This window comes from Cavia porcellus, unplaced genomic scaffold, assembly GCF_034190915.1.
Source record: "Cavia porcellus strain 051 isolate PalLab524CR breed Dunkin Hartley unplaced genomic scaffold, mCavPor4.1 scaffold_28, whole genome shotgun sequence".
NCBI classification, from domain to species: Eukaryota; Metazoa; Chordata; class Mammalia; order Rodentia; family Caviidae; genus Cavia; species Cavia porcellus.
Window position 1 is genome coordinate 18,184,993 of NW_026947511.1, and position 26,965 is coordinate 18,211,957.

The 26,965-nt window shown below is 36.2% G+C and overlaps 1 protein-coding gene and 1 pseudogene across 1 annotated transcript in view; both read left to right on the top strand.

The window, feature by feature from the left end:
- The window catches only part of Ube2d1 (ubiquitin conjugating enzyme E2 D1), a 42,832-nt gene extending 32,146 nt beyond the window's left edge, over positions 1–10,686 (top strand). The window contains exons 2-7 of the mRNA XM_063239522.1: positions 501–564; positions 659–690; positions 4,083–4,160; positions 5,192–5,297; positions 8,937–9,030; positions 9,811–10,686. Of these exons, the coding sequence (XP_063095592.1) occupies positions 501–564; positions 659–690; positions 4,083–4,160; positions 5,192–5,297; positions 8,937–9,030; positions 9,811–9,856 (420 nt within the window). The 3' untranslated portion in view covers positions 9,857–10,686. The remainder of the gene's footprint in view (positions 1–500; positions 565–658; positions 691–4,082; positions 4,161–5,191; positions 5,298–8,936; positions 9,031–9,810) is intronic.
- A 1,241-nt stretch (positions 10,687–11,927) lies between these two features.
- Positions 11,928–26,378, top strand: LOC134473841 (poly(rC)-binding protein 2-like; annotated as a pseudogene).
- Positions 26,379–26,965: the final 587 nt, after the last annotated feature.

A 26,965-nucleotide genomic window follows, 5' to 3' on the forward strand; every position in this document is an offset into this window, starting at 1 on the left:
TGCCAGGCAGACTATATTGTTGAGCGGGTTGTTTACGCGGTAAGCAGGAAACTAACATATTCGATGGGAGGGGTAATCTACCTCAGGCCTCACTCTTTACTACAGGCCTCACGTCCGCCAAGTGAGGCGACCGGGCTCGGGGCTGCGGCTCCCAACAGTGCTGGTGATTTGAACCGAAGAAGGCCTCACATGTGAGTTACATCCCCAGGCAGAACCCCCGCCCCTTTTAAAAGGTTCTCTATGTACTATCTACTTAACAGTTGAAGAAAAACATTTAATATTTTAATCCATTTAATCTTTTCAAGGGTTGGAGCTGTTATCAAAAAGGTATTTAGTACCATCTTTCATGCTGTTCAATCAGTCACAGAGTACATTTTGTTTACTTACTTGGAATAGAATTGCAAAAATAATCTTGAAGTTAACAGTTTATGTTTGAATGGATTACAATACCTATTTTCTTGAAAAAAGAATTGACCTGAAGTATTTTTGCTTTCCTTCAGGAATTAAGTGATCTGCAGCGCGATCCTCCTGCTCACTGTTCAGCTGGACCTGTGGGAGATGACTGTAAGCTTTGTTCTTTTGTAAGGGTGTTTGATGGCATTAAAAATACAGGCTTGAACATCTGTAAGTAACTCCCAAACTCCTTTGTTTGTTTCAGTGTTCCACTGGCAAGCAACTATTATGGGGCCTGTAAGTATGATTCATATATGTGAGATCCATCCCCAGAGCTGTACTTTATTCTTACCTCTTCACCTTTGATCACATGTTTGTGAGTAAGGAGGAATTTCCGTGTAGTCTGAATCACCCAGGAAGCAAAACATGTGTAAAGCTTTATAGTGTTTTTCTGAAGCATTGGTTGCAAACACTAGGATCACTGTGATGTTTTCCTTTGTCAACACCTATGTCATTACACACAGTAATGGGTCACCCACAATTTGCAAACACTTAGGTCCATAAGCAAATACTACTATTCTCATATCCTCATGGATTGGAGGATATGATTAGATTTTCAAAGCTAGAAATATCCAATCCAATAATAGAATTCCTGCAAGTAATAAGAACCAGTTCATGGTAAGTTTCATCACTGTTTTTTTCTGTGAAAGAGAATCGATTAATATACAATGGGTTTATGTTTGATACCCTTTGAGTTTGTGGCTTTTTAGTTTTATAGCATTGTCTTAACACATTTATGACTGGGCTATATAGTTCATGTATCTCGCTGCCAAATGGCTTGGACTACTGGTAGTACATGTATGTCCTATCGGATAGCTTTTTATTATTTTTATTAGTGAAAAGTCCTATAAAAGTAATTCGATCCATTTGTACTACAGGTAGTACAAGCTGCCAGATAGGACAGTTCTGGAGGTATCACCAATGATTCAAGCCAGCAGGACAGTGTTAGACACAGAATCACCTACTGTTTTGTAATTGGCTCCTAATACTTACTACCTTTGTTTACTTACTATCTTTGTTAACAGTATTTCTTTCTACATACGACAGTAATGACTTGAAATGGACTTTCTGTGAGTAAAAACCTAGTTGAATAAGAGTATTCATTGTCAGATCAAACCTGCTTTCTGGGTGATAGAACCTGCATCACTTATTTTGCTGTACATCACTCACTTATTCCTCCCAGAAGGAGCTTTATCTACTAAGTCATAGAGTTTTTAACCATATTGTCTTCTATTTCAATTAAAAACAACAAAAAATTACTGAGTTTCAAAGCAAGATTGTTGGAGTTATCTTAAAGTGCTAAATTTTTACATTGTTATATTAGAGAGTAAAAGTACAGCATATAAGGTATATTGAAAAATACAGTGAACTTTTAAAGTTTCAAAAAGTATTATAATAAAAGTCACATTTCCATTAATCACTCTCAAAATATACCCTCTGCATTTGAGCACACTTAGTTCTGGAAGTTGTCTTTCATGAATGTCTTTAGTTGGGCCCTTGTGCCTGCCTCAGTGTCCTGAATTGATTCAAAACGTGTCTTCCGTAGTCATTTTGACTTCGAGGAAGAGCCAGAAGTTGCAGGTGCCCTGTCTGGTGAACAAGGTAGATGAGGACACACGCTGATGTTCTCAGAGGCCCGCCTTTCCCTTGGATGGCGCTCAGCAGCAGCAGCCATCGTATTCTGATTACACCATAAAGACACTCACAAAAGAGCACTTCAAAACTCCTGCAGGAAGTGGCAAGTGTGGTGCGATAAGTGTGTTCAAACCGAAGGGAGGTATTTGGGGTAGGGGTTAATGGCAGTGTGTCTTTTGAAAACACTATAATAACTTTTGAAAAATTTAAACATTTGTCATATGTTTGATCATTCCTTATATAACAGTTTCAGTAAGAATCTAGCCATTTCTGTGTTTTGCATTCCTTACTAAGAACCTTCAAAATGCTATCATTAAAACCTATCCTTGCCATTTGAATGCTAGCCTTTCATAAATATTTTTTAAGTGAATCACATAGTAAATGATAACAGTTGGAGTTATAGTCTCCCTTATTTTAATAAGCATGTACACTTAAGTGCTCTGCATAATCATTTGAATATGTGAGCAGACTGTATTTATCACTGTAATTTGCGTACATTTTCTTCATTCTTTGTAACTTTTTATGAACTAGAATTAAACAACACATAGTAAGAATAATTATACAATACAGCCCTCTAATATCTAGACAGAAACTAAAGGAAGGAAGGAATAACAGTCTTTGCCTTTATTACCAAAATATTAATACAACAATGTATTTAAATATGAAAATATGAAAAGTTTAAAATTTTAGGTATATTGTGCTGTCATTGTTTTGTTTTTGTCTTTAAGGTGTCTTTCCTTTACTTGTAATGTTACGAATATTTCTTAGTGGTCATTTTAAAAATGACCAAATTTAAGTCTTTCTTAAGTTGATCTCTAATTTTTTTTTTTTTTAAACCGGGGATTGAACTCACGACCTTGCCCTTGCCAGGCAAGTACTTGTGCTGCTGAGCTAAATCTCTGGCCCAATTTTTAATTTGATAATCCCATGGATTTTGAATTTACTTAAGTTGAGACTTTCTGTATTTTCTACGTTATTTCATAAACTGGTACTAAATGAAGAGTTGAGAGATATTTTTTCTCTTTAAATAAAATTTTTAAAAAATGAACAAAAATCTACAAAAAGTTGAAAGATAAATTAGGTGTCATTTAGGTGTTTCTTTGGTTAAACTGGGTCTCTTCCCCATTTTTGGCCTTTATGTGACCATCAGAATTTAGGTTTGATAAGTAAAAAGGTAAGAACAGTAACTTCAAGGATCCTTTATTTATACTGATTACTGCTCCAGAAAATTATCTTTCTCACAGCAGTCTTCACATGTACTGATCTGAAAAGTATTATACTCATGAACAGATTTTTTTGTTAATTACCATTTTTTACTGTCACACTTGTATATATGAAGACATTGCATTATTTTCCATGTGTACAGTTAGTTATAATTATCAGTCATCCATATATTTAATTTTTTCTCAGAAAAAGAAAGGGGGTTTAAAAATATTGACAACTCTTGACTGAACTTGCCTTTTAATTAAAATAACTCATTTGTAGTACAAATATTAATACCATCTCTTTAAAATTTCAAAAATAATTCCAGACATCAGTGTATACTTCCAAAAAAGAAATATGTCCCTATTCTTGGTCTCTGCATTACACAATTTTAAACAGAAGACATGTAAAGTGTGCTTAATGGGATACTTGGTTTGCTTTCAAAGAAGTAAAGCAGTCAGCCCAAATACCGTGAACAGATTTGCTTATGCAGATCGCACCACTGTTTGTGTTTTTGTTTTGTGTTAAACTTTTAATGTTGGCATAATAGTTGGAAAATCTTCCTACATACCTGCAAAAGGGTGCCTGTCTCAAGGTAAACGACTGGACCCGTGACTCAATGTTGCATTATTTTCAAACTGATAATATTTCATGAAAGCATCTAAAATATGATGGTATTTTCTCAAACACAGGAAAATCATTTTAAGTTATTAAACAAGTACATTAATCATTTTAAGCAATTAAATAAATACAGTAATCAAACAGTGATACACGTTGTTTTGTTATTTCAGCCTGACAGCGCATATCAAGGTGGAGTCTTCTTTCTCACTGTACATTTTCCGACAGACTATCCTTTTAAACCACCAAAGGTATTGTTATTTTTGTGATCAATGTGACTCCCATGTCAGAGATTTTATTCTTTTTCCAGAGATGATTTCATGATGTTAAGACCATGCTCAAACTGTCCTATAAAACCAGTGAGTCCAAAATATGCTTTCTCGCTCAAATATTGTATTATATTTGTAAAACAAAAGACTACTTTCTGCTGTGTAAACTGGTTTCTTGCCTTTTTGTGTGTGTATGTGCATGTAATAAGGGAAGTTTATATAGTCAGAAGTCAAACTTCTGTGCAAGTGATTATCTTTCCAAAGCTGACCTTTTCTTTTAAAGTATTCAGCAAGCATTCATTGAGCACCTACACTGTCCTGCTTACAGTGGGGATATAAAGTAAATATATCCTACTCCTGTCATTTAACACTTAGGGGAGATAAGAACATGTTTAATGTGCTTATATAACAGGCTCTAAAGATTTAGAAAGCAAATTATGGGGATATGAAGGAGGAAAAAGAGTGAACAGATCTGTCACTCAGGAAAAACTGTTAGATTTTTTGAAGCACCTGATTAAAATCATATGTATGACATATGACAGCAGTTCCTGGGAAAAAGTAGGAATCTTGGTGGATGTCTTAGGACAGACAATAAGCTGAGGCCTCTCAACTTGGCCCTGAAATAAGTTCAACACCCTGTGTTTAAAGCCAGCTGGACCTTACAGGTGTTCCGGATAGTCAGATGAAGAGCAGGATTACTTTGAGGTGTGATGAAAACCAAGTTAATTGCTCCAGGTGCCATTCACCCAGTCATGTCAGGTGGTATAGACTGACTTATTTCTTACTCCAACATATTTCTTAATTCTTTGGGGAGGCAGCAGGGCAATGGAGTTACTTTTAAATTCTCAGTTGCTAGAACTGCTTATACCCCAAAGAAGACACTCATTCAATTTAAATAAATGCATTTCTAAGGCTGTGTAAAGTTAAAGATGTTTTACCCTAGAGCAAATTCATTCTGTTGTGTTCATAATTCATGCATTGTCACTATATTGTTGTTTTGTTTTTACATTTAGATTGCTTTCACAACAAAAATTTACCATCCAAACATAAACAGTAATGGAAGTATTTGTCTTGATATCCTGAGGTCACAGTGGTCACCAGCTTTGACTGTATCAAAAGGTAATATCAACTATCTAATTTAGAACCATTGGTAATAGTAAAACTGGAAAAATGTAGTATGAGACTCTATTGACCAGTGTTTTAAAAAGACCAATCTACTGTACTTTTCCTGTTTTAATTTTGTTTTGTTCTTATATTACTCTGCCTTTTATAATTGGCTTTTGAGATGTGTAGGATGTGAATGGGCAAATGTAAGTTATAAAATGAGAAGAGATTTAAAATGTTAGATTGGAAATTTAAGAATAACTGTATTGACTGACACCTTTTTAACTTGGACTTTGTCTTTTGAAAAAGAGGGAAAGACAGAGAATTGAAAAGATTTGGGCCCACTTATCCCATTCACTGAGTGGAACCATGTATTGACAGTAATGAGTAAAACTTTATAGATGTTTTACTTATTTTTATTTTATTTTTTTTTCGTACCTGGGAATCAAATTCATGACCTCACACTTGCCGGGCACGCGCTTGTGCCACTGAGCTAAATTCCCAGCCCCTAGATGTTTTACTTAAACAAACAAAACCAGATTTGGCTGACGAAATAAATGTTTAGAAAGGAAAGACAGAGTATTTTGAATTTTACAGTAAGGTAGCATGTTAGTGTAAATTTTGAATAATCAATAGCATCAGTATAATGACTGACACATAATCCATTGCTGAATCTCAACTTTCACAAATGTATTACATTGTTTGCTAAATTGCAGTTGTATACATTGGTCTTGGAAAGTCAGTGTTGTTTTATTACCAAAACTATTTACGGTGGCAGCACTTCTTTAATGCAAGAGAGCCACCAGTTGGAAAAATATAGTTGGAGGTAGAAGTCTCTGCCCCTGAAGTAACTACCTCATTTTCCCTTTTTCTAAAATTAAAGAAAATTATTCTCTTGAAGGATTCATGGGAAGAATCTGTGGTCATTTCTTATTTAAATAAGTGCTACCTGAATATATAACTTTCAAAAATGATGACATTTATTTGAAGCAGAGTTACACAGCCATAACCATTTTAAGTATTAGGTAAATAAGTTTTGGGGGCAATTATTTATGACTAGAAATTTTCTGATCTAAAATGCGTATTTAAAATGTTCATACAGATTCTAGTTTCCTTTTTTAAGTCTTTCTCATCGTGAATCTGTTGTACACTTAAAAAAAGAATCTATGTGAAATGGTTATTCAAACTAATGTACTCTTCCCTAGATTGGTGTCACAAAATCAGTGTCATTGGGCATGAACAGCTAAGTCTTTATCATTTAAAAGAAATGGCAGACTGCCAGATGCCGAGTACTTATCTTCTGACATTGGTAGCTTTTTACAAAAAGTAGTGTCCTTGGCTTCTGGAAACTGTCTCTTGAGAATTTAAATAGCTTCAGTTTACACGTATGTGAAATGCATTATGATGGCACTACTACATGCTCTAGGCTCACCATGCATCTGACACGTAATGAGCACTCAGGTAAATGTCAGCTGCTACTTTTTTATCTGAAATCATTCGGCTTGTTCTCGTGATGGTGGAATCAGGGCAAAAAGGTCATAGCAGCAGGAGTGGGGAGACGAGGAATTTCACTCTTGCTTAGCAGCTCAGACCTCACTGATTTACTTGTTATTTTCTTCACTTAATTCTGCATCCTATTTTGCTTTTTATTCTGAGTTTATTCTGAAAGCATTCCAAAGATATAAGTGAGCCAGAAAGTCTACCCTGTCAGTTTAATATACAAGGCTTTTATTGGACAGGTGGACAATGAAGAAGATGAAATATTTGTTTTTTCCTTGGTCCTTGGTACCATTTCCCTTTCTTTCTTCCCACCTAGTATCAGGGATGGGACCCAAGGTGTCAAACATGCTAATCAAGTGCTCTGTCACTGGACCACACTCCCAGCGCACATTTAAGAGTAACTTGTGCTCTTGAAATTCACTGTTTTTTTTTAATACCTTTTAAAAAATGTTTTTAATCCATTTTATTTCAAAGAGATAAAAGAAAAACTGAAAACAAAATTTCAGTCACATCAATGGGGCAGCAATGGCACATACATTGCACATTGTCATCCCCAAATCATTCACCCAGAGCACAGGACATCTGTATTCAATTGTCCGAAAGATACCAGAACAAATCTTTCTCATCAATGAACTCAGAGAAATCACTAGTATAACTATCTTTATTATTTTTATGTGTACATATATGTATACATATACATATTTTTTTCAGCTTCTCACACTAGTGAGACAGTATGATGTTTACACGTCTGTCTGATTTATTTCACTAATGAGCATGGTCTCAAGTTGCATCCATTTACCTATAAAAGTCTCCAGTTGATCCTTCTTTGTGGCTGAGCAGTAGTACTCCATTGTATATAAATACTACATCTTTTTTTATCCATGCCTCAATCGATGAGCATTTAGGTTGTTTCCAAAATCTGTCTCATTACAAATTGTACTGGGTGCACATATATCGCTGTGGTATGATGTTTTCGGTTCTTTCGGGAAGCTACCCAGAAGGGGAATAGCTGGGTTAAATGGGACCTGTAGTCTTAGTTTTTTGAGGAATCTCCACGCTGATTTCCACAGTGGTTGTACCAGTCTGCATTTCCACCAGTTTCCCACAGTGGAAAAGGGTCCCTTTTTTCCCACAGTTCTGCCAGCATTTGTTATTGGTTCATTTCTTGATGACAGTCATTCTTTCTGGGTTGAGGTAGAATCTCAGTGTTTTAATTTGCATTTCTTCAATAACTAGTGATGTTAAGCATTTTTTCACATATTTATTTTCTGTTTGTATTTCTTCGTCTGAGAAGTGTACCTTCATCTCAGATGCCCATTTTTGGATTGGGTCTTTAAATCTGGGAGGACTGATTTTTTTGAGTTCTTTATATGTTTTTGAAAGTAATTCTTTGCTGAGGTACAGCTGGCAGAGATTAGAAATTCACGTTTGAATCGGAAAGAGTAGGAAAAGATAAAAGAAACACGGTATTGGAAAAGAGGGCGGAAATGGGAGATTGTTTCAGAGGCCCCGTGTGCTCCTTATAAGTAGTCAGTGCATGCAGAGCAGATAAAGAGGACCGGAGTTTGTTCCTTCCTGTTGCAGGTAAGTATAATTGCTTCTTTCAGTATTTTGACATAGGATAGCAACCAATATTTTTCAGTTTTTGTTTATATTTTTTAATACCAAGTTATTGAATGATAGTTCATATTTTAAATGCATGTAACACAAATAAGGCACATGGAATAAAAGATTAATTTTAAAAAACCTTTTAAATCTTTTTTAAAATAGTCTGCTTAACCAGAGTAAAGTGCCACATGAGTATAATGTCCAAAATGATTTAAACTGTTAATTAGAATTTGTTTTGTAAAGCATTCTTTAAAAGGTTGTTAATAGCTACTTTGTAGGTTCACATTTTTTAAATAAAAAAATTCAAATAGAGTTTGAAACTTCAAAAGGAGTATTATTTTCTCATATATCATAATTTTATAATTTTGAAAATCAGTGATATTTACTACTAAAGTTATATATTATATTTATAGTATAAATTTAATTTGATGGTTTCTTTTTTGTGTTTTATAGTTCACTACCTATATTTTGTAAAATTATTTTCATGTGTAAGTTATATAAAGTAGAAGGATCATTATCTAATACAATGTTGTCTTTTAAATCTAGTTTTATTGTCCATATGTTCTCTACTTTGTGATCCTAATCCAGATGACCCCTTAGTACCAGATATTGCACAAATCTATAAATCAGACAAAGAAAAGTAAGTGTATACTTCTATTAGTTTCCATTTTGGTGTATCTCTGTACAGTCTGCCAAGACATGGGTGTTATCCTTATATTTTTAAGTATATTTAATTATGCTCAAATTGAATTTATCTTCTTTAATCAGGTAGACTTTTTATAGAAAAATGTTCACGTTTTTTCCATCTATTGTTGAGTTGTAGATGTTTAGTATTTGCGCAATATCTATTTATAATTCTAGACAATAGATTAAAAATGAAAGAATTTAGCGATTGAAGAGGATTATGTATTGTGTTCTCTATCTCTTCCTGAGAAGGGAATTGAGCTCTTTGCCCACTCAGACCAATCATTTTCAAACTGCCTGAAAGCTACTTGACTATAGGTTTTTTGGATTTTGCAGATAATACTCATTGAGTTGGCTTTTTAGTAGAGTTCTGTTACAAGTTAGTTTCTCTGTTTTGTTTTTTATATGTTAGGTACATTTTCATATGGCTCACCAGGAAATCCATGAGTTAAAAATAATCATTTGTTTTCTGTTTTATCTGTGCATGAGTCTGTGTCACACTGACTCAATAGTTTGTATAGGTATGGTAATTGCAAGTAAGATTGAGAAGAGCCATATGTGACAGTGTATGCCTGTAATCCCAGCTGAGGCAAGACATTTACAGGGCCAACTGAGGCAATGAGACTGTATCTTAAAAAAATAAAGGCATGAGAATGTAGGATGTATAGTTCTCATAGACAGTGTTTACAAAAGATTAGATTTGTATGTTTCATTGTGTCCTTTTGTATGCCTACAGATACAACAGACATGCAAGAGAATGGACTCAGAAATATGCAATGTAAAATCAAAAAAAAATCTTTCGTATATAACAGAGTACTGTAAAATCTAGATTTTTTCAACATTAGCAGTAAATTGAGCACTGTTTACTGTTTCATTGTACCATGAAACCTTTTGATTTTTGCCCACTTTAAATGTATTTCTGAAGCAAGACAAAACTTCCAAAAGTACCCTTAAGACTGTGATGAGAGCATTTATCATTTTGTATGCATTGAGAAAGACATTTATCATGGTTTTTAAGGAACTTGGACATCTGCATCTTCAGCTTACAAGATCTACAATGCAGCTGAAAAGCAACCAAATTATTTTTTGCTGAAACTAGATGTTTTTACATAAGAAATACTGTATGTGTTGTCTGAGAAGTTGTCACTTTTATAAATCTGTATTCAGATTTCATTCTTTGTTAGCTCACTTTATAATTTGTATTTTTTTACTGTATAGACTAAATATATTCTATTTACGTGTATGTCAACTCATTATGTTTATCCTGTGAACAGTATTGAAAAATGCCAACAGCTGATAATTAAAAGAATTAATGTGTCTCCCTTGTCTTAGGATATTCTGTAGATTGATTGCAGATTTCTTAAACCTGAAATGATCTTTACACTGTAATTCTCAGTATATTGATTATGGAGAAACACTTGTTTTGATTTTATTATACTTGACTTAACTTTATTAAAATGTGAATTAATTGCACTGCTAAGTAGGAAGATGTGTAACTTTTATTTGTTGCTATTCACATTTGAGTTTTTTTCTGTATAGGCAATATTATATTGACACCTTTTACAGATCTTACTGTAGCTTTTTCCATATAAATAAAATGCTTTTTCTACTATTTGTCTTGATTAATTAAACAAAATTTGCTTATCTATAACTAAGGATCAAAACTCTATAAAGTTTCCCATGAAAATTGTTTCCAAACTGTAAAAATGAGAACTACTAGATTTGGTGTTAGTCATCATTACTACTTATTTATAATTTGTTTTATGTCAGCATCTCTTTACTAAATTGTAAGATGATTTACTTCACCCCTTGCAGTAGATGAGAATTTAAAAGAAGTAGAGTTTCTTATGGTTCACATTTAAGATGGATTATTTGCAGAAATATATTTCTTAATATTTTAAATCTGCAGTTTCTAAAATAGAATAACATCTGAATTTGGAAAAAAATCCATATTTTACCATAGAAGTTATCAAAAAATAATTTAAGCAATGCTTCCTTCTTTTTATAAATTGATAGCTAAAAATGACTTAAATAGACCAGTTATCTTTAAGTTTTACAGAAACAAAAAAGTTCCAATGTTTTGGCTTGGAATACATCTTTTTAATGTTTAGCATGTATATTCAAACTTAAGTGTTTCATTTTTGTTTTGGCTTGGAATACATCTTTTTAATGTTTAGCATGTATATTCAAACTTAAGTGTTTCATTTTTAAGTTTAGTTATAGCTATTCTGATTAATCAGTAGGTATAAATGTGCAAGAATCTGTGATAGATGTAGTTATTAGCAAAGCATTTAAGTCTCTTGATTCTTTCATCTTGTTTCAGTATTATTAAATGCAAAATAATTTGTTAGAAAATATCTTTATGAATGAATGTAAAATAATTAAAACGTTGTAAAATGGATGTTTAAGAAAATACAGGCTTTAAAAAGTAACTATTAAGTGATGTCTTACAATAACCATATCATGAAAACTTTACTAGCTTTATTATTATAAACTACATTTGCCCTGAATTTGAACACTCAACATCAGTAAATTTTAAGTCTTTAATTTTGATAATAGAGGGTTTTATTTCTTGAATATCTTTCACTTATTTTTTGAAACTTTTAATTTGTTGGCATATATTTTTAGAAGTGTCTTTCCCCCACTTTATTAAAGTTTTTGAAACTTGCCTAATTCTTGTTTGCCTTTGCTTTCATATGAATTGTATCATCAGACACTTAATGAACCCTCATAATTAACTCAAAATTTAAGTTACTAGTGACATAGTGATCAGTCAGATCACCATGTTGGGTATATTAGTTTTGATTGGTTCTAAGAAGGGAAACATCAGTTACCTTTTAAAACTAAATTCAAAACCGAGGAGCCTTTTGATAAATTAAGGATTTGTTTAAGGACCTCCTTAGTGCTGACAGTGGATAACCTTGGGTATTTAGGAACCCACCTCTCAACATGATCAGTGTTTTTAGGCATAGCTGAAAACCATATCTCTAATTGGATTCTGGATATTTATAAATGCCACGTATGATAAATCAGTGATACAAGTTGGAATGTCAACCTCATCACCATCCCACAACTGTCTCAAAAATATGACTCCTGGGGGATTTAAGTTCAGTGGCATAAGCACCTGTCTTGCAAGCGTGCAGTCGTGAGTTCGATCCCCAGTACCAGTTTAAAAAAAGAAAGAAAAAAAATGACTCCTGAAATACAGGTTTAAACATGCCTGTCTAAACCATATATATAATTATCATTTTTACTTTCTCTTTTCCATTCCTCTCCCAATGTGATGAGAAAACATTTGCTTTGTTAATCAAATGAGTTATCAATTTCAAAGGACCAAAAAAATACTAGAGTACGCATACAAACAGCCCAATGCAACCCTAAGAATTAGTAGGTGAAAGTTACTTTAAAAAGAGTGATGAATGATAGTAACAACACACTGTAGTACTCCAGTTCTCTTTGTCACAGTAGGGGATAGAACCTAGGGCTTTCCACGTGCTATGTGAGCACTACTACTAAGCTATACCCACCCTAGTTAGGTATTATTTTTTAAATGGAGAGGAATATTTTGTTAGACTTTTTAAAAAGAGGTGTTTTTTGTTTGTTTGTTTTTAAGCCATGAAGCTATTTGTGTGTCTGTGTATTGGTAGTCTATTTGAACTGGACTCAGTCTAGTTCAGTTGATGTTTTAAGATTTTAGTTCTACAGTAGATTCATCAGTCCTGTAACTCATTCTTTTCCAAACAAATCAAAATGTGATAAATACTTTTGTATGGCCATATATGTAGAATTTCAGCGTGTTTTAAGTTGTGAACTATACTGTTTGTCTTTATAGTTTGTATAAGTCTTTTAAATGGTTATTAATCTAAAAATCTGATTTTAAAAACATCCGGTTCTATCCATTATTATAAACTAAAATTTTCTTTCAGGCACGTGAAACACAATTTAATAGCCCTAAAATGTAATGTAAGCAGCCAGGCATGGTGGTGTACTCCCGGAGGATGCGGGAGGAAGGAACATAAATTCAATTCCAGCCTAGGCAATTTAGCCGAGACCATGTCTCAAAATTTTAAAAAGGCTCAGGATGTATCATAGCTCAGTGTGAAGGCCCTGAGGAAAACTGTGGATACTAAAAAATAAATAAATAAAGGATAAAGAAAATAGAGATTATTTGTGATGTCCTTGATATACTCTCATGATTCTCTCACTGACCCCTTTTCCTTCTCCCATCTCTGCCTCCCTCTCATATTTTGTTCACCACTGAGCAGCACCTCAGCCCTCTCGTTTTTTTACAGCACTTTTTCATTCTGAACTTACATTTTACATGTAAAAAAGTAGGTAGAGATTCATCTGATTTCATTTGTAGAAGCTATAACTAATCATTACCTTTTTTCATGCTGAATAATATCTACAGGCACTCGTTTAACTTTGTAACTGATACGTTTCCACCACTTTTTCAGAGGATAACTGAAGTCACATTGTTTCTGGTTGGCTAGTGTAGCAGAGGCAGTTTTATCACTTAAGGAAAATTCTAAAATCCCAGTTCCTAGATGACATGAAAAGCAAACCTGTAAACAGGACTTTCTGCAGATAAAACTGGTAACATAATTTTGTTGAAAAGACTTCCCTTCAAATGGTCTTAGTGCCATTGTTGAAAATAAACTGACCATGGAGGTTTATTTCTGGATTCTCCATTCTACCTCATCAATTCATGTCTTCAGTTAGTACTATACTGTTCTGGTTAGTGTAACTTTGTGATGTCTTTAAATGAGAAAGTCTGGTTTGATGACTCATAACTTCATATGCACTTTAATGTCAGCATTTCCATTGTTCCTGCTGAGATTTTAATTAGAATTGTATTGAATGTATAAAGTTAACACGTTTTGGTTCTGGTTATCTGAATGCCAAATGACAAGTCATCCCAAATTTAAGCCTTTTAAATGAGCAATCATTTTATTATGTTCTTGGATACTGTTGGATCAGTAATTGGTATAGGCATATAATAGGTACAACTTATCTACTGATGTGGTACTTAGCTAGGAGTGTCTTACATGGCTTGGAATTTTAACTGCTTGTGTTGGTACCTGGCAGGTATGGGATACTGAAGCTCTTATTAATGACCTTTTTTTTTGTGACTTGAGCATCTTTCAACATGACAGGGAACTCAATTCCAAAAGGGAGTATCTGGAGATCGAGTGTTTCAAAAGAATGAGGAATAAGCTTCATGACCTTTTATGAGCTAGCCTTTGAAGTCATATAATGTGATTTATACTATACTTTATTGGTTGAAGCAGTGAAAAGCTCACTCAAATTCAAAGAAGTCACAGACACCTATGTTCCATGAGAATGACTTTGGGGTCACCACCACACTTCATTGAATCATTCCATAAGTATCTGATTCAGCCATCTTTAATTTGTGACTGGCTGAATATTTTGAATTATAATTTCTGTTTTGTAGTTGTCTCTGGAGATTCCACATATCCTTCATTGGATTCATCCCAAAGTATCCCATTTTGAAGCCTAACTATAAAAGTTATTCTTTTGTTTCCTGTTTGTGTATGTTTGATATATAGAAAAGTAAATTTTAATATTCTGCTTTTATTTTGCAAACTTGCTAACTATACTTTATAAATTTTGTAGAATTTTTAAGTTTTTACCCTTTTAATTATGTTATCTTCAAACAGTAATATTATTTCTTCATTTCCAATCTATATACCTCATTTCTTTGTTGCATTAGCCTGAGTTCCAGTAACACGCTGAACAGAAACAGCGAAAATCTTTTTTTTTTTTTTTTTTTTTGTCTTTTTCCTTTTTATCGGAACCGGGGATCGAACTCATGACTGCCTGCTTGCAAGGCAAGCGCTTATGCCGCTGAGCTAAATCCCCAGCCCCGGCAAAAATCATTTTTTGATTCCAAGGAAAAGCTTTTATTATTTCAATATTAAGTATGATGTAAGAAGTTGGGGCTGCAAATGTAGGTCAGCGGTAGAACACTGCCTAGCACACACAAGGGCCTAGGGTCAATTTCCAGCACCAAAAAACCAAAAACATTAAGGAAGCTCCCTTCTGTTCCTAGATTATCAAGCATTTTTTTAATCACTGAGTTACTAGTTGAATTTAATGCTTTTTATCAAAGTTCTTACTGTATTTTTATCCTTTTCCACAATTACTGTACCATGAAATACATTAGCTGATGTTCACATTTAAAATCCTTGAATTTCTGAACAAAAACCTATTTTGAGATGTACTATCCTCTATGAATCATTGAATTCTATTTGCTAATATTTTGCTGAGGAATTTTGTATCTGTGTTCACCAGAGAAGGTCTATAAGTTTGTTTCTTGAGTAATTTTGCCTTATCTCAAGTTTTGCTGGCTTCATAAAAACATTTGAGAAGCATTCCCCTTTTATTGTTGAGACTTTATGATTTTTTTGAAATATTTTGAAGACTATTCTGAACCTATTTGTATCTAGAGTTTTATGTTTTACCTAGAGTTATGGGAATTTTTTTAATAAATTCTGTCTTTATATAGGGTTAGGTGTATTTTCTTACTTTCAATTTTGTGGTTTTTTTTAAAGCTGGGTATGGTGGCTGTAATCCCAGCACTTGGGAGGCTGAACCAAGGAGGATCTCTGTGAGTTTGAGGACAGCATAGTTCAAGCCCAGTCTGAACTATATAGCGAGACCCTATCTGAAAAATATTTTAAAATTTGTCTTTTAAAGAATTTGTGGGGCTGGGGATTTAGCTCAGTGGCTTGAGTAGTTGCCTGGTAAGTGAGGCCATGAGTTTGATCCTCGGTACAAAAAAAATTGTGAATTTTATGTAATTGTCTATTTGCATAGGGTTGTTCATGACGTTGTCTATAGTCTTAAATTTTTTATTTTTTGCTTTGATTAGTCTTTTTTAGGGAGCTATCAATTTTATTAATTTTTCAAAGAATCAATGGTTTTGTGTATGTTTGTGGGTTTGGGAATGTGTTTTTTGTTTTTCTGTTTTTGAGACAAGGTCTCACTGGGTAGCCTAGGCTAACTTTGAAACTGTGACTTGTTAATAAGTACAGTGTTTGAGAATGCCAGTTTAGATCATGTTTGTTCATTGTGTTTACAATTTGTATTTGTTTTCAGAGTTACTGTAGATGTGTTGAAGCTTCCTTTTATGATTATGAAATTGTCTATTTCTTTCATTTCTATTTTTAAGTCACAAAATTAAATATTTCTCTTCATTAATACTGATGCTTTTGTTTTAACATCCACTCTAGTACTAGTATGGCTTTCTGTTGGCACGTATTTGCAGTGTGTATCTTTTTCTGTTCTTTAACCTTGACCGTGCTGTGTCCTTTTCTAAACATGTGTCTCCCATACTCATTATATATTTGTAATATATTTTAGTTTTTATCCAGTCCAACCATATTAATCTTTCAACTAGAATATTTCATCCTTTTTCATTAAATAGAATTACTAATTAATTGGGTTTATACCAACGATGTTCTTGTTCTTTTTAAAGCTGTGTTTTATATTTTGCCTCTCTTACTGCCTTCCTTTGAATTACTTTTACAATAATTCCATTTTTCCACTCTGATAATTTATGAAACATTCTTTAAATCTGTTATGCAATGGCAACACATACAGAGGGCAAAGTGGCATTGCAGTTCAAAGATCTTGAATCGGCTTTACAGGCAGGAGAGGCGTATTTCAGCAGTAAACAGTCTATAAAAATTTGCAGTTTTGAAACCTCTAGATATGTGGTTCAATTTCTGGCCGAGTCTCTCAAGGCATGGGATGTTGTTTGATGTAGGTGGAGGTTGCCCCGGGATAGAGTTCACAGTGACTGAATTGTGGAACTGGAAAGGACAGAAAAATAGGCTCAGAGCAGCCAAATCTGTTGTTAGAGCCTCTCTGAAAATAGTGGGAGTGTTCCCAAACCTTTGTGGCAGTTAAGTAATAGTATTAAAACGGTATATGTTTTGGGAACTACAGAATGCAAAGTGAGGCTGCATTGTTGACAGCACGGAGACCTTGCCCAAGGTGGTAAGCAGTCTGTCAGGTTGCTGTGTGACTGGATGCCTGTTTGTGCTTCCCCTGGGCATCAGACAGAAGTCCAGGGAGGGTGTTACGGTGAGGTCACCTGGAGGTGAGTCCTTAGCTCATACCTCTGGGAGGAGAGTTTTCAGAATTTCAAGATTGCAGTTATCTGTTTCAGTCTGATACAAGTGTTGCCTTCCTCTTGGGGGAATAGTCAAGAGTTGAAAGCACAAAGTTACTGGTTTATATAGGATGTCCCTCCTATGCAAGGTTGCAAGTTTATGCTTGCAGAAGGGGTGAGAGGCAGAAGTCCTGGTTGCCTCAAAGGTGGTAACTTTTTTGGCAAAGGGAACTTCCTCTTTTTTTTTTTTTTTGGTACCTGGGATTGAACTCATGATCTTACGTTTGCCAAGCAGGCATTTATGCCGCTGAGCTAAACCCCCAGCCCTAAAGGGAACTTGTGAAGGCAGAGATTTCTGTACCATTGTCTACCAGCAAAGTCACAGATTTGCCTGACTTTTGCATTGACTGCGGACCCTTGGGTGCCCAGTTTGCTAGAGCTCAGTCATTTAGGCCTGACAGGCATGACTCATTTGTCAGGGTTGACAGTCCAATTTTTCCTCAGTCAAAATATAGAACTCCAAAGGGGTTGTTGATAGTCATCTGGGTGGGCATTAGATGATACCATCTCACCAGGATAGGTGCTTCTGGGTGGGGCAGGGGGAGCTTTGTTGCCAAATGCAGGCAATGGCTAGCTGGAATCAGTTCATTTGGCTGGAAGTAGGTGAGTTGGGAATGGGGAGTGAAGCTATAGATGTTGGCAGCAACTGTAGTGACCAACAAGGATGTTAGGGCAGAATGCTCAGGAAAAATAGACCTCTTTTTCTGTCTCTTTTTTTTTTTGAGATACAAGGGGCAGTTTGATTTCATTTTTAACCCTGTAAAAGCCCTTTATACTGCAGTCAGGGACTGTGGGTTTTAACCAATCAGTTACCATCTCTAATTTCCTATGTGTTGCACTTGAATGATGGTGCAACAGACAAAAGCCATGTGTCCCTCAGAGAGAGGCCTTTTAGATGCCTGCCTGGTTGAATCCCTCATGGGGACTTAGGTGCACTTAGCTAAGGAGTGTGCAAGGCCTCTGTTATGCCGTATGTCAATCACCACAGAACCGCAGGTGAGGGCCCAATCAGCCACTGAGGCCAGTGCTTCCCAGTCTTGATGCACAGATGAAGCAGCCTTTTACTTAAACTGGCCATTCCACTCACTCACACAATCATGCAGCAGGCACTCAGAGGTTAAATATTCCAACTCTTCTTGAAGTAGCCTTAACTAACAAGAGTTGATTAAGCTCTTGAGCAGGACTGGAAGACTGATTAACTGGAGTGCCCCCAGGGGTCTTACCAGAATCAGGAAGGCAGGAAGACAGACAGATTGTATCCTCCTCCCTTTGGGGTCCTGTGTGAGACACTCCAGCAAGGAGCCAGGAATCCTCCTCCAGACCTCTGAGGGGACTTGAGAAATCTGGAGGGCTTACCTTCCCATAAAGAACTGGAGAGGTCCTTGCTCCATCCACGGGGGACGTGACTGGTGATTAAAGAGGTCAGCATGTTGGTCTTCCTGGCAAATGCAACAGCAAGCAGAAACACTGAGATGACACCTAGGATTTTCAGCAGATTTGTTTTATGTTGATGGGCACTGATGGGGATCACTCCCAAAATATCATGACTGATCTCTGGTGGTATAGGGCTTACACAGGATAAGCAAGCAGGAAGGAGAGAAAGAGAAGGGCTTGTAAATTGGGTATTGGTCTATCTAAGGGATAGAAGTAACCAGAACTAGAACAAGAGCTACAATCTGGGCGACTAAAAAACTAAAGTATAAAATGGGCATTATATACTCTAAATTTAAAGATCCATTCTTGATCACTGCAACATCATAAAAATTCCATTTTCTCTTTAATGGAAAAATCTTAGGCCACTTGAACAGTTTTGGAAAATCTCAGCTATTATTTCAACAAATATGACATTCCTCCCCATTCTATTTCTCCCCTTTTAAGACCCAAGTATAAAATATATTCAATCATTTATGTCCTACATGCTGCAAGATCTACTTTGGCTTTTCGTTTCCTTTCCTTTCCTCTCTTTTCTTTTTTTCTCCCTTCTATGTGCTTTAGTTTGGAAATTTTGTATTGACCTCCAGTTCACTAATCCTATCTTTTGCTATTTCCATCTATCCACTTATTTTCAAATATTGTTGTTACTTCCAGATGTTTTTACAGTTCTAGAATAACCATTTAATTTTTAAGTTTTTTTAATGAGTTCCTATGTTTGCATTATTTTTTGAGCTTCTTAATCATAGTTTAAGTGTCTAGATCATCTATGGGTGTGCTTTTATACACAATGTATATAAACTGTAGAAACTCTACATAATGTCTTCTACTCAAGAGGACTCATCACTGGCTGTGCTGGTAAAATAGCAAAAGATGATCCTCTCAGTGCATCAGGACCTAGCATATTTGAGGGCATCTTGCAGTTTTATCAGGTTCAAACAGTCTGGTTTGCTCTTGTTCACTCTACATAGCCCTCTAGGACTGCCTGTGTTTCCTTGGTACTCAGAGACTGAAGAAAAGTGCACCCTGTCTTTCAGTATTTTTAATTCAGAGTTTTAGCCTTTGACTCCTAAGTGATTCAGACTTAGGCCAACATCTAGAGAGGGAAACCACCCATGTATCTGCAGCCTCTCAGACCTGCAATGTCATTACATTTGCTCTATGCAATCACAAAAGCTCTGTTATCAGGAGGAGTATGGACCAACAGTGTTTTCCACATTCTTAATTGTCCTGTTCAATGAATTGTTCAGCACAATTGGTGAATGTGCATGATTATTGTTTATTTAAAGCAAAAATAATAATAGAGGAGGATGCTATGAAGGGAAAAGGTACATCCTGTAAGAATGGACCACTACAAGAACAAGTGAGCAGAGGTACAAAATGAGTTGCTATTGTCTTCTTAAATTTTTTTTGATAGTTGATCCAGGTGGTCCCCCATGAGTTCATGCTAGAAGGTGCCAGGTTCCATGTGTTCTTGTGTCAGAAGATTGGTGCCAGGCCATTTGTGATGGTGCATGCCTATAATTCCAGCACTCAGAAGGCTGAGGCAGGAGAATTGCTGTGAGTTTGAGGCTGGCCTGGGCTACATAGTGAGACTGCCTAAACAAACAAACAAACAAAAAGCAATGTTGGGTGCAAGGCTTGGCTTGATCTCAAGTCTGGGTCAGAAACAGTAGCTCTGCACCCGTGGTTAAGAAGTCCCTTCAGTTGGCAGGTCTTGCCCAACTGCTGAGCCACCTTGCTGTGTCCTTGTCTCTACTTCAGCACTGACAGTTCTTCCGTCATGAACAGTAACCTAGCGGGAGGGAACAAACCTGAAGTCTCCACCTTTAGCCGTGTCCAAATCAGTTAAGTACCCCAGAGGGAAAAGATTGTGAATCCTTAGTTCACTAGAACTGGAAAGGCAGTTACAACCATTCTAGTTTCAGAGACCTTAATTGTCTTTTAGCTATGATTCTAGAGTTAGGAAGGTCTCAGAACCAGGACAGGTTCAGATCATTCCTGTCTGCTACTTGTTTGGAAAGCACTTCAGACAGAAACTGATGTGAGGCCCAGAAAATGAAAATGAGGTATGGAGAGTCCATCTGCCTTTGCTTTCAACACTGTTTAAATTTTTCCTGCCTGAGAGTGAAACTCAGCTACAGTCATTGGCTAAGACTGCTATTAGTTACACAAGAATACTCCTAGTTTAGGCTTTTCCTTAGTTGTACCCTAAAGTTAGGCTGCAGTTCACTACATACGGAGTCTACTATGGAGGCATCCTTGAGTCAAATTTAGTTACATTTAACATCACTTGAGTCTTAACTCCTGGTCTATTCTTAAGGTCCCATTCTCCTGCTTTAAACTTCTCAGCATTTTGAGAGAACAGAAAATTACACGACATTTTTCCGAAATTTGGGTTTTATTTATTTTTCCACTGCTGGAGATTGAACCCAGTGCCTTAGCACTGAGCTAGTCCTTTTTTTTTTTTTTTTTTCTCTTTTTCCTTTTTATCGGTACCAGGGATTGAACTCACGACTGCCTGCTTGCAAGGCAGGCACTTATGCTGCTGAGCTAAATCCCCAGCCCCAAGCTAGTCCTTTTTAATTCTTATTTTCAGGCAGGGTCCCACTGACATGCTAAATTGCCAGGCGGGGCTCACATTTGGGATTCTCTTGCTCAAATTATGAGCATATGCCACCATGTTGGGCTAGAAGTTTACTTCTTTAGCTTCCAACAGATTAAGTCTGGCTTTAGAAACTACTGTGGTTGCATGTTGAGGTTCTTTTAATCATGTTTTGTCACTCTAGCATTGTACAACCACTAAACAATTATTTCTCTGTCCTCTGCCGTGGCCCTCTTCAGGAGGCCTCACTTCTCAACCTTCAGCCTGTATTTTTTTTTTTTTTGTCTTTTTGAGACAGGGCCTCTATGCAGTTCAGGCTGGCTTTGAACTCACTTTGGAGCCAGGCTGGTCTCGAACTTGCAGCTCCTCCTGCCTCAGCCTCCCAAGTGCTGGGATTACAGGCGTGAGCCACCACGTCCGGCTTACTTCAGGAGAATTACAGGATTCTCCTGTAATTATAGGAGAAAAATGACTGCAGATATTCATGGCCCATCTCTCAAGAGTCTCTTGGACTCTGCAGCCCTGACATACTTTTTCAATTATAATTTTTATAACTCTTCTGATTGTCAGTCAGATTACCTACTTGGATGCATGTAAACGCATGCTTCTTCAATTTTTATGAGAACATGTGTCTCTAGCTTCCCAGGTCTTGTACTCTCAGGGCACACTATATTCATCAAGTCCACTGTAGTACCAGAATACTCTGTCTAACCCAAATCTGATTTTGTAAGCCATCAGCTTTAAATTTTTGACATCAGCAATAGTTTTGCAAAGAGGTCTGGGGAAAAAAGAAGGGACATGTCAATAGGTTAGTCTTTGGATTGTACACTTTAACTTGTTCTTAGGTTCTTTCACCTGGTTCAAATCATCAACCAACAGAATAGAGTACTAAATCTTTTAGAGTCATAATTAGACCCATCCTGCACCTCCAGACTCGTTTGCCATTCCCAGTCGCCACCAAACTTGCTGCAGTTCCCACTGGCTCCCAGCCTCTCCCCACTTCCAGGTTAGGGTAGCACTGTGCATTCTCAAGCTTTAATCAACAAATTCTTCATTTTGCCTAAAATGCCCTCTTCTATCTTTAAATTTAAACCCATTTCATTTCTTCCCTCCTTACCCTTTAAGGAAATAAGTAGCCTTTCATAGTGTTTTCATGATAGCCTGTGTTCATCTTTATCCCATTATATTGCATTATTAGACCTGGAGACCCTTATATTTCTGTTTTTGGGTTTTCTGGTTTGTTCTTGTTTTGGTTTTGGTTTGTGATACTGGGGATGGAACTCAAAGTCTTCACAAAGCCTTTTTTTTTTTTTTCCTTTTAACATAGGGTCTTAGTTGCCCAGACTGGGCTCCAACTTGCAATCCTACCTCAGCCTTCCAGAGTAGGACTGAAAAGTGAGCCATCACACCCAGGTCTTTTTCAGTTTTGACCTTTTTTTTTTTTTTTTGTACCAGGAGTTGAACGAATTGAACTTACAACCTCGTGCTTACCAGTCAGGCACTGTGCTGCTGAGATATATTCCCAGCACTTCTTTTTAAATTTTGACTCCTGGGAACCAGCATATAAGTACTCAAATCTTTATTGACTAACCTAATGCACTAAGTCTTGGAAGTTGAATTTTAATTGACACACTTAAGTGGGGAAGGCATCAATGAAGATAGGAGAAACCAAACAAAGGTAATAAAGTAGAAATAACAGAATAGAATTGGCAGTTCTGGGTCAAATTAATTAAAGAGACAGATTTTGTGTAGAACATAGATCCACTGGATATGATAGCCTGCATTAAGTCAGTCTATGAGGGACACATTTGCTTAAAAGGATATTTACTTAGCAGAGTATGCAGCTTGAATTGTCTGTCAAACTAGAACCTTCACCTGTCAATCTCTATATGATAAACTGGCTAATGGAATCCTGCGGCTTGTACTTAGGAACACCTTTGTAAATATGAGCTGTGACACTACCTGAAATCTCACTCCCCCTGTTGGATGGTGGCAACAGCTACTTCTTTCACGCTCTTTTCAGTTTCCTCATTCCCATCACTCTTCTACCGGCAAGTTTTAACTGTGCCTCTAACTTGTCTGAGAAGTTGCTCTGCTAGCTCTGCTAAGAAACTTTTTGGCATATTACATATAATCGTTCCCAAGCTAACAACACCCAACCTCTCCCAACCTCATGATGTTTCATACCACTCCTTTGCACACACATCTTTTTGTTGTTGCTGTCATTACAGAGTTGCCCTATGTATTCTCAGATGGCCTTGAACTCACTAAGTAACCCAAGCTGGCTTCAGACTCGAGAAAATCCTGTCTCTATGTCCCAGTGTAGGGACTAACGGAATACATCACTATGTCCGGCTCTTATTTCCTTAAAGCCCTGCTGTGTATCTGTGACTTGCACATACTGATTCTCTTTTCTGGAAACTACTCCCACTTTTCCCTACTAGGAAAAAGAAGTTCAAATGTTACATACTCTACCAAGTCTTACCCTACTCTCAGGCAGATTTCAACAGATGGATCATGCCTTAGTCATGTTTGTATTTTTAGAGTTTATCACAGTGCCTAAGAGTACTGGCCTCTCCTAGGAACTGAGTTTGAAAAAGAAAGATTACAGCCCTTTCCCACCTATTCCCCTTTTCCACTTAGTTGCCTCACACCTCAAGCTTTTGGCTTTGACCACCACCCATGACCAAAGACTTGACCACTCAAAAAGTCCATGTCCCCATAATACTTGACACGGACCCTATTGTGATTGAAGGTGGATTTAATGTCACTCTTAACATTTGGCTACTTATGCATGGAAAGGAAGTTGGCAGTATCGTCAGAAAGAGTCAGTTAAGAAGATGTGCAAGGAGATTGGTGTAGGTATCAACATCTCAGAAGGGAATTGTCCTGAGCAAATTATCACTTTGGCTGGACTCACTAATGCCATCTTCAAAGCCTTTGCTATGATCACTGACAAAGTTGAAAAGGATATCAGCAGCTCTAAGACCAATAGCACAGCTTCCAGTAGACCCCTGATCACTCCGAGACTGGTGGTCCTGCTAGTGAGTGTGATTCTTTTACTGCACAAGGCGTTTTCAAGATCAAGGAAATATGAGAGTACAGGGGCTCAGGTCCAAGTGGCAGGAGACATGCTCCCCAACTTAACTGAGCAGCCTTTCACTACTGCTGGCATTCCACAATCCATATTGAGTGTGTCAAATAGACCTGCATGGTCATGTTGGAGACTCTCTCCCAGTCTCTCCTGAAGGGCATGACTATCCCATATCAGCCCAAAGACATCAAGTTCTCCAGTCACCTTTGCAGGTGGTCAGGACAGGTATAGTACAGGCAGCAACAGTGCAAGCTTTCCCCACACCACCTCATCCAGGCGCTTCAACCCTGACCTGGAGACACCACCTCTAGAGGACTAGACCATTAAAGGACAGTGTGTCATTCCACAGCCAGATTTGACCAAGCTGCACCAGTTGGCAATATAACAGTCTTGTTTTTCCATGACACATGGCAACACCAGATTCAGTGTAGTTCTGGATGTGTCTGCTCAGACTACTTCTCATGGACTCACCATTCCAAATGATTTCATTGGCTGCGTAATTGGTTGTCAAGATGCCAAAATCAATGAGATGCATCAGATGTCTGGGGTGCAGATCAAAATTGCAGGTTCTACCAATAGGCAGGTTACCATTATTGGATCTGCTCCCAGCATTAGCCCGGCTCAATACATAATCAGTGTCAGGCTTTCCTCAGAGACAGATGGCATGGGGGCAGCTAGAACAATGCAGATTCATCCAAAACCCTTTCTGCTCTTTTTTTTTTAACTTTTAACTTTTTATCGGTACTAGGGATCGAACTCACGACCGCCTGCTTGCAAGGCAGGTGCCAAAACCCTTTCTGCTCTTCACCACCACCCATGGTCCATGTATGTAGTTTCTGAACAGTCAGAAATCCAGGTTTCAAATAGTTTGTAAATTTTTAGTTTCTACACACTTTATCATCCACTTGTGATTTTTTAGTTAAAGCATTTTAATTCTTTTTTCTGTTCAGCTGTTAATGTTGAGATCCATATTTAGTTTTATAAGCTTCTCTTCTCCCTGTTTTGTTTGTTTGTTTGTTTTTTGGCTCATGAATTTTTCTTTTTGTCGTGAAAATGTAAGAATGGAATATTAATACATTTCAGTTTAGTTTTGTAACATCAGGAATTTTTCAAAAAAATTAAAAGATGGACTGGAGCTTTTTCTTTGTGAATAAAAACTGGATGTCACAATGATCCCTGTGGGTTTTATTCCTGCTATCTTGCTATTATTTTTTTTTTATTTAAGAGGAAAAAGAGAAAAACACAAAACAAACCAAAGCGGTGTAAGGGTACACGTAATACAGAACTACAAAAAAACAAAACAAAACAAAAAAAAAACAAAACAAACAAAAAAAAAAAAACATAACAGTAAGAAATCACCTGTTAGTATATTACATATTATCATCTTGAAAATAGTTCCTCAAATCACAGTATCAAAGAATACAAGGTGGACATTCAAACAGGTAGACTGCAAACAGCTGTGTTCAATGATCCAAAAACATTGATACAGTCAGCTATTTAACACCCCTAAACACACTTGCTGTTATATCCGTTAGAGCTCTTTTTCTTTTTTTTTTTTTTCCCTCTCTTTTTTACAACAAAATTCACGCACTTTGGATTTCATTACTCCTTAGTGCTTATTACTTTTTTTTGGGGGGGGGGAGAATACAGTCAAATATGGCAAAACAAAGCTGTCAGTCAATACCAAGGATAGACATAGCACATGATGTAGAACAGAGTACAAGTTTATCAACAATGGTTATCAACGTTGTCCCTTGATTCCTTAAAAAGAATTGTCTATGTCATTAGATATTATAAAGTTGGACAAAACAGTAGAGAACAAGACCAATAAAACTTAGGCATTGTAAACATTACAGGACTTCCAAAGAAGACAATAGTCAAACCAGAATGGGTATCTTAGTGAATCTTATTGTCTTCAAAGTAGTTGCCTATGTCTTCAAACTTGATACTACCATATAGAATGGAACAGAGTCTAATCAGTCAAAACAAGATCGTGGGAGTACTACAGGACTTCAAAACAAGTTAATAGGAAATCAAAAAGAGTTACTATTTATATATCCTAATTTTTTTGAATTTTTTCTTTAATTAAGACAAACATAAGAAATGACTAAATAATTTTTTAAAACAATAAGGGGGAGATTGAGATAAAGCAGGACATAACAATATAACAATAGAGGTCACAGCATGACTGTTTCAACAACCTAGTACTTCACCACCATATAACCTGACTTAATAGTAGTTACCATAGTGTCTTTTTCCTTGATATATTTGGATAAAACTTCATATACTCTAGCTTCAAATATTTTCAAATCAAGAAGCCCAGAATAAAGCCTTTCTAATTAATGAGTGAAAACTTTATAAGGCTCCAAGGCCACCTAATGGGGAATCATGATTACCACATATTTTTATATATTTGAATCATTACTTACATTAGGGAAACTATTCGGTATTCACACATGCGAGATTGATTTATTTCACTTATGAGTATGGTCTCAAGCTGCGCCCATTTATTGATAAATATCTCAATGTGATCCTTCTTTATAGCTGAATAATACTCCATT